The 9,075-nt window shown below is 35.7% G+C and overlaps 1 protein-coding gene across 1 annotated transcript; it reads left to right on the top strand.

The window, feature by feature from the left end:
- Positions 1-958: 958 nt before the first annotated feature.
- Positions 959-1,381, top strand: LOC145030438 (uncharacterized). The gene has a single exon (XM_078978803.1). The coding sequence runs from the start codon at positions 959-961 to the stop codon at positions 1,379-1,381; it is 423 nt and encodes a 140-aa protein (XP_078834929.1).
- The last annotated feature ends 7,694 nt before the right edge of the window (positions 1,382-9,075 follow it).

Here is a 9,075-nt window from a genome sequence, read left to right as displayed (position 1 = left end):
TTATTTATAATAGAGATATATAAATTTGAATATAAACCCCTCATGTTTAATTAATTATTATATTGCATCCTTGTAATTAATTGGAATTAATAAATAGACAACTAAATTTAAAAGATTTTAAATTTGCCCCTTATATATATATATATATATATATATATATATATATATATATATATATATATATATATATATATATATATATATAAGATCCATATCTATTCTATGTATAAGAGAATTACAATGTGCGTCGTTGCATATTTTAAATATTGACATTGTCAGCCTTACCTCGACTAGGCTCACGTGTTCTAATGTAAGGGTGTAAGGATGTTTCTTTGATTCCTAATGAGGTTGGTTTTTAATATGCTTCACGCTTACCACCCTCACCATCCTATCGTATTTTGAGTATGGAGTTACCGAAAGGGTTTGATAGTGATAATGGTCAATCTAAAAGTATTCTAAATACAAGTATAAAATGAAATATTGTTTTATTTAATTAAAAGTGAATCTTATGTTATCCATGAAAATTGCACATTCTCTTTATAACTTGTTGATGGAGCTTGTGTGGTTAACCAACATGTGAATTTGAGAGTGTAGGTAGAGAACGATTTGAGACTTGCGAATCTTAAGCCTAGCTTGAGTCAGGGACCACACAATTTTGTATGGGTGATTCACCATCTGTTCAATGATTTGCTGCATCCCCGTCATTGAATTTGAGATGAACATAATCCGAGATTAACATGCCATTGATAGTCGATGAATCTCAAAGATCTAGGAATTTCATAGTGATTGAAATTGGAAAAGAGCTTTGTCTACCTAAATAACTTTGTGGTGTGTTTACGAAATCCCTTTAGACATCATGAAGCCAAATATGGATCCTAGCCTTAATCTAATAATTTATTTCAGGGTGATTATTAATTAAGGATTTACATCAAACTAATTGGAATCTTATCTTTTCGAGATGTCGATCCCGACAAACAACAACAACAATCTTTCTCTTCCTCTAACTCAAAAATCAAGCTTCTCTCTAATGTCAGTTCTAAACAGGGAAAGGCTCAATGAGGATGGATCAAACTATCTTGATTGGATCAGGACCTTGAGATTCACGTTGAGATATGAGAACAAAGAGTATATTCTCGACGAAGATGCTCCCATACTTGGAGAGAATGCTACCCCAAAAGAAGTTACTACCTACAACAAGCATTACGATGAATCAACCAAAGTGGCTTGCCTTATGTTAGCGACCATGGATTCTGATCTCCAGAAGAACATTGAAAATTGGGGCGCGTTTGACATAAACCAGCAGCTTGAGAACATGATCCTAGAGCAAGCTAGGCAAGAACGATTCGGGATCGTTAAGTCGTTCATGGCATGTAAACAATAATAGGGAGCTTATGTGTGTGCGCACATTTAAAAGATGAAGCCGTACATAGACAGAATTGGGAATCTAGGTGTCGAGCTACCTAAGGAGTTGATCATCGACATGGTCTTGAACTCGCTTAGCAGTTCATATTCACTGTTTATCATGGACTTCAATATGAACTACCTCGATAAGACCTTGATGGAGTTGCATGTAATGCTCAAGACAGTTGAAGCGAGCATGAAGAAACCCAAAAAATCTAACCCTACTGCCCTAGTCTTGGCTATTGATCGTGGTTCTGCTAAAAGGAAAAGGGTTTCTTATCCCAAAGGAAAGGGAAATGGTAAGTTCGGACAGTCTGAACAAGATCCTAAGAGAAAGGTCCAAGCTGAGATAGCTCCTTCTACTGATCCAAGTGAGGCTGTTTCTTTTTACTGCCAAATCAAAGGGACACTGGAAGCATAGTTGCCCTAAATACCTAGAGGACCTTAAGAAGGGCAAAGTCAAGGTGGTTAGCACCTCAGGTATGTTCATGATAGAACTCCATAACACATCTACTTCTAACTATTAGATTCTTGATATAGGATGTGTCACTCACATTTGCTCTGATATGTAGGGACTAAGACAAAGTAGGAAGTTGAGGCATGGTGAGCTTAACCTAATCATGGGAAACAGGCACAAGTCAGCTGTTACAAGGATTGGGAACCATGAGCTCATGCTTAGCTGTGGTGTTTATCTTAGTTTATTAAATTGTTGCTACTCGCCTGATATGGCATGGACCATTATTTCTTTTCATGCACTTTATAAGGATGGTTGTCGTTTTTCGTTTGATAATGATAATGGTGACATTTTAGTTTATAAGAATGGTTGTTTTATTTTCAAAGCTAGTCCTTGTAAAGGTGTGTATGAAAGTATTATTTGTGTTGGTGAAATTGATAAATCATTATTGAATGTTGGTTCGTCTAATAGTGAATTGGATAAATCATGTTTGTGGCGATGTCGACTTGGCCATATAAACAAGAAACGCATCGCCAAGCTCCAATCGGATGGGATCTTGGAATCATTTGACCTCAAATTGGATGATGTATGTGAATCTTGCTTACTTGGCAAGATGATAAAGGCACCATTTGCATGCCACTGTGAAAGAGGTAATGATTTGTTGGACCTCATCCACACAGACATTTGTAGACCATTTAAATCTGCCACAAGACATAGAGAAAGATACTTCGTGACTTTTACTGATGATTTTAGTAGATATGGATATATCTATCTAATCAAGCAGAAGTCAAAAACCTTTGAGGTGTTCAAATAGTTTCAAAATGAAGTAGAGAACCAATTGGGTAGAAAGATCAAGATGATCTGATCTGATAGGGTGGAGAATCTTTAAGTTTTGAATTCTATGATCATCTTAAGAATTGTAGAATAGTTTCACAATTATCTCTTCCCATAACACCACAGTTGAATGGTGTAGCTGAGAGAAGAAATAGAACGTTGTTGGACATGGTTCAATCTATGATGAGTCAAGCTACACTTCTGATATCATTTTGGGGATATGTCTTAGAGTCAGCCGCCCACATCCTAAAACTCGTACCTAGTAAGAAGGTTACTAAAACACCCTCAGAGATGTGGAGTAGAACACATCCTTCTCTATCACATATAAAGTTTTGGGGTTGCGAGGCTTTTGTTCGTCACGAGGCGAATGACAAGCTCAAGTCCAGATCAGAGAAGTGTTACTTCATTGGTTATCCACAAAAATCTTTTGGATACTTGTTTTACAAGCCTTCTGAGGACAAAGTGTTTGTTGCTCGAAGGGGATTCTTCCTCGAGAGGGATCTCATTTCCAAAGAGGATAGTGGGAGCCATATTGACCTTGATGAGCTTCAAGAGTCAAGTGAAGAAGAACCTTTTACTCAACCTGAGGTGCAACAACCTGTTGAGGAACCTCAACCTGAGGCAGAGCTGTTGGGTTAGGTGTCTAAGCCCTTAACTATAATTGGTATGTACTTGACCCGATAATAGCATGGTCCATTTGGGTTGCATTCACCGGAGCAATTTGACAGGAAGGATATTTGAGAAAGAGGTTGTTTGTGATTTATTAATATATTATAAGAATAATATATTAATTGATAAATCATATTATTTAATTGGTATTAATCAAGAATTAATTTGGAATTAATTTAGTGATCAAAAGAGAGTGATTAAATTAATAGGGGCTGATTATGTAAATCAACAATACATATAGTTTGGGCTAATGATCCATGATTGATTAGTGATGGACTACGCTTATGAGAGAGTCCATGAAGTGTTACTCCAAATAAATTATTGGATCAAAAGCCTATGTGAATGAATTAGGGTTTACAAGTAACCCTTGGAATTCTACCCTATAAATGTAACCCCTAAGCCCTAAAATCGGACATATAAGTATTCTAAGAAGAGTATAGACGATTTTGGTGCCTCCTAAACCTCTCTCATAATCCTCCAATTGTTCTTGATGTTTTGTGACTTATTTGAGGCATCACATTTGAGGTGCTAAGCTCTTGTAAGGCTAAGTTCTACAAGATACAACAAAGAGGTAATCATCTAACTCGTTTTATTTTTCAAATATCAATGTTGTATGCTAGTTAGGCTTCATTCTTTGGAAAATGAAAATTGCATGTATAACTAGAGAAAACTTAGATCCAAAGAATTAGGATTGTATGTGCACCATAGGGATGTTATAGTGCTCAAAACCCATCAGTGGTATCAGAGCCTAGGGTGTTTTCTGTTATATTAATGCAATTCTTTGATTTTCAAAGCTGAAAAAATGTCATTTTGGCCACTGACTGCTGGACTTGTCAAGTCCCATATGGGAACTCGATGAGTTGGATCATATAGGATGAACTCGTCGAGTCCATGCCATGAACTCGACGAGTAGGATCCCCTATTTGCAGTTTTTTGAGTTTTTTTTGCCCAAAATTGGATTAGGATCATTGACACAAACTGTTTTGTATCATAAAATTCAATTTTTCTGATATGATAGTGATTATCCTCATCCAATTGGAAGACAATTATCAAATTTTAAGATAGTTTGATTATATGCTAAATTGATTATTTGTATTATTTCATTTGAATTGTCTTGCTATATAAGTTGAATTAGATCAAACTGGTAAATGATAAAAATATGTGATTATTTTAATTGTTTAAAATTTGATATAAATGGCTTTGAAGTGTTACAAAACTTGTCATCTAGTTTTGGAATTCAAAAGGTCTTGAAGAGTTACAAAACTAACCATCAAGTTTTGGAATCCAAAAGGTTTTGAAGAGTTTCAAAACTTTCCCTCAAGTTTTGGAATTTAAAAAGTCTCATTTATGAAACATTAAATTCTAAAATTAAAGAGTTTTTGAAGAGTTTCAAAACTTGCCCTCAAGTTTTGAAATTTGAAAAGTCTCATTTATGAAATATTAAATTCTAAACCCTATGATAAAAAGGTTGATAAATGATTTATTAATATATTATAAGAATAATATATTAATTGGGAAATCATATTATTTAATTAGTATTGATCAGAAATTAATTTGGAATTAATTTAGTGATCAAAAGAGACTGAGTAAAAGAGCGGGGACTGATATTGAAAATCACTATTAATTGGAACTGGGCTGATGGATCACCTTGGAATAAGGTTGGAAGAAATATATGGAAAGCCCATAAAGAATTCGTCCAAGGAGTATTCTAGAAGGTGTCCATGGGCTGATTAAGGCTTAAGTAGTCAAATTAGGGTTTCCACCTAAAACCCTAGTATCCACAAGTATAAATAGACCCTATGGCTTATATAATTCGACCCTTATGCTTTCTAAGAGAACTCTAACCGATTTCAATTAGCCTTCATCCTCTCTCTCATGTTCATCCATTGCTTGTGGTGTTTGTACTCCATTAGAGGTGCAATCAACAAGGAAAAGGTATTCTTCTAACTTTAGTTTAGTTATTGATTTCGGAAAATATGTATGCTAGATTAGGGTTTTTCTTTGGAAAATTATTATGCATGTATAACTTGAGAAAAACCTAGATCCAAAGCAATTAAGGTTGCATGTGCACCATAGGAATGTTGTAATGCTTAAAACTCATCAGTGGTAGCAGAGCTTAAGGTATTTTTCTGTTATATTTGATGCATTTGTGAATTGTTTAAAGCTAAAAGAAAATCATTTTTTTCTGCCTGATGAACACGACGTGATCATAGTTGAACACGACGTGTTGCTCTTCCACGACGTGTTATGGCATGACACGATGTGGAGACCCGTCTGTTGGCATATATTCAGATTTTTTTTGGCCTAAATTAGATTTGGATAATTACCATAAGTTGTTTTTACTAATTAAATTCGAATTTTCTGATATGGTAATGGATATCCTCATCTAATTGAAAGATAATTGTCAAATTTTAAGATAATTATGAGATTTTGTGATAAATTAATCATTTGTAAAATTTGATTTGAATCTTCTTACTAAGTAAAATAGATACTGTCAAATTTTGGAATTTAATCTAGAAGATTTGAATTTAATTATTTTAAAATTTGATCTAGAAGTTTTGAATGATTTCAAAAACTTGCCCTCAAGTTTTGGAATTTAAAATTTAATTAAAAATTTTAATTTTGAAATATTAAATTCTAAAACCCTAGTATTTTAAAAGTTTATAATGCAACCCTTATACTATTATAATATTAAAAGTTTAATATATATATATATATATATATATATATATATATATATATATATATATATATATATATATATATATATATAAGATGAGTCATTCTTACCGTTAGTATACCTCATTCAGGAAGCCGATCTCTAAGGGGGGGGGGGGGGTATAAGGAAACTACCTATAAAATGGCGGTTGAATGGGTGTCCACTCTCACCCACCGCTTCCTTGATTGGTGGAGGGCCGTTATCCGAACAAGTAGGATAGGACATTAACTCCTTATTAATAAGTATAATGAATATTATAAAGTAACTAAATGTTTTTATAAATTCCCAATCTTAGTTACTTTAGGAAAATATCAAAATGATGCTAGTCCATGAGATTACAGTTTGCACCTTGTCAAAGTCATTAGTGGAGTGTGTGTGGTTAACCAACACACTAACTAGGACTAACAAGGGTGGCAAAGGGTAGTTAGAGAATTATCATAGATCAATGGAGTGTGTGTGGTTAACCGACACATTCATTAGGTGGTAAATGACTTGAGAGTGCCAAGTTAATTTGCATGGTTTTTCACACCTTTTTGTGATACTCGGTATCCCAATCACAAACTTGAAGGGTGTAATCGAGATTAAACATGCCGTTGAAAAGTTCAGTGAATTTCAAAAGAATCTAGGAATTTCATTTCATTTAAAACCTAATTCTTCATTTTGTTTTTCATGGTGGAATTGGTAAATCGTCATTTACCTACCTTTAGATAATTTGCAATTGGATTACGGCATCCCTCTTCTGAATTGTAAATTACGGTGTTGGGTCCTAGCCTTAATATTTCATTTGGGTGTTATATTAAGGATTATTTATCTAATCTAAACTTTTTTCTTTCTCTTTTTCAGATGTCTGGCTCAAACAACACTTCTGGCTCGAACTCCAACTCCTCAAGCTCCTCTCTCATGAACATTTGTGTAAGGATCACCTTCGATGGGTCCAACTTCAATGATTGGATCCGCAACATTCGAATGGCCTTGTGTTACGAAGAAAAGGAATACGTTCTCGAAAAACAGCTCAACGAGAACGATGAATCGAAATCTACTCCTGAACAGCTAGCTGAGTATAGGGCTCACAAGAAAGGCGCGACAAAGGTTTCGTGTATAATGGTAGCCACTATGACTCCTGAGTTGCATCGATTCTTCGAGGACTACTGGCCTTACGAGATGTGTCAAGATTTGATGGAAAAGTACCATCAAAGTGCACATCAAGAAAGGTACGAGATTGTTGCCTCGTTAATCACAACCAAGATGAAAGATGGAGAGTCCATCACGAGCTACTTTTATAGGATGCAAAGGTATGTGGATCAGTTGCTCGAGTTGAACGTCAACTTTGATGAAGAGCTGGCGATTGATCAGTTCAAGATGATTTATCTTATGAACAAGTAGGAATTCGTCTTGAGCAAGCTTCAAGGTTTATTGAGAACTACTGAAAGTGGACTAAAAGGCAAAGTTGTCGAGTCTACCCCTGTTGATGTTGCCCCAGTCCTTTCCATAGGACATGAAAAAGGGAAGAAGAGGAAAGCTCCCTCCAACAACAACAACGGAAAGTCCCATGATGGATCTACTTCAAATGGATCCAAATCAAAATTCGGTTTTGCCACTCCCCCATCCGATCCGAAGGAAGCAACGTGATTCTACTGTCACGACAAGGGGCATTGGAAATGAAGCTACCCTAAATACTTGCAGGACATCAAGGATGGGAAGATAAAGCCCACCTTCACAAGTATTTATATTAGTCAATATAATAACTCATAACATGCTAATTATTGGGTCCTTGATACAGGATGTGGTTTTCACATTTGTTCTGATTTGTAGGGGCTAAAAAGAAGTAAGGATGTGGAGCATGGGAAGATGAACCTGATAATGGGGAATAGGAAATCGTCGTTTGTCACCAAGATCGGGATTTACTCTTTAGTTCTTAGTAGTACGTTAGGGATAGATTTGAATGATTGTTGCTACTCATCAGAGATGAAGAGGAATATTATTTCTTTTCATGGTTTGTACAGACAAGGTTTTGGATTTTCATTTAACAATGAAATTATTTCTATTAATTCTTCTATAATGGAACTTTTTATTTTGAAGCATTATCGTGTAATGGTGTATATGAAACTGTGATGGTTGTAGACAACTTAGGAAATAATGTGTCGCATATCGATTCGTCTAATGGTTTAGACAAGGCATGCTTGTGGCATTGTTGTCTTAGACATGTCAACAAGAAGTGCATAGTCCAAGTCCAAAAGGATGGAGTATTGGAGTCATTTGACCTAAAGTCAGATGATACGTACGAATCTTGTTTGCTTGGAAAGATGACTAAATCACCTTTCACTGGCACTTGTGAAAGAGGTGAGGGATTGTTGGATCTCATATACATCGATGTGTGTGGGCCCTTCAGATCCGCCACAAGGGACGCTAACTGCTTCTATGTGTCTTTTACCGACGATTATAACAAATATGGATATATCTACTTAATCAAGCACAAGTTAGAAACCTTTGAAAAGTTCAAAGAGTTTAAGCAAGAAGTGGAGAATCAATTGGGCAGGAAGATAAAGATGCTTAGATCCAATAGGGGTGGTGAGTATCTTAATATCGAGTTCCACGACTATCTTAAGGAATTTGGAATTGTTTCACAATTGACGCCACCTGGGACACCGCGGCTCAATGGCGTGGCTGAGAGGTGCAATCAAACCTTGTTTAACATGGTTCGTTTTATGATGAGTCGAGCTTCATTACCTATCTCATTATGGGGGTATGCCTTAGAGACTGCCGCCTATATCCTTAATCTAGTCCCAACTAAGAAGGTTGCCAAAACACCTCACGAGATGTGGACAGGGAAGGTTCACTCGTTAGCACATATCAAGGTTTGGGGTTGCGAGGCTTTTGTAAGACGAGAGACTCACGACAAGCTTAAACCTTGCAGTGAGCGGTGTATTTTCATCGGCTACCCACATAAATCTTTTGGATATCTTTCCTACAGACCTAGTGACAACATGGTTTTTGTAGC

The sequence above is a fragment of the Lactuca saligna genome, chromosome 2, assembly GCF_052625555.1.
Source record: "Lactuca saligna cultivar CGN05327 chromosome 2, ASM5262555v1, whole genome shotgun sequence".
Taxonomy (NCBI): Eukaryota; Viridiplantae; Streptophyta; class Magnoliopsida; order Asterales; family Asteraceae; genus Lactuca; species Lactuca saligna.
This window is presented reverse-complemented; position numbering and strand designations above follow the sequence as displayed.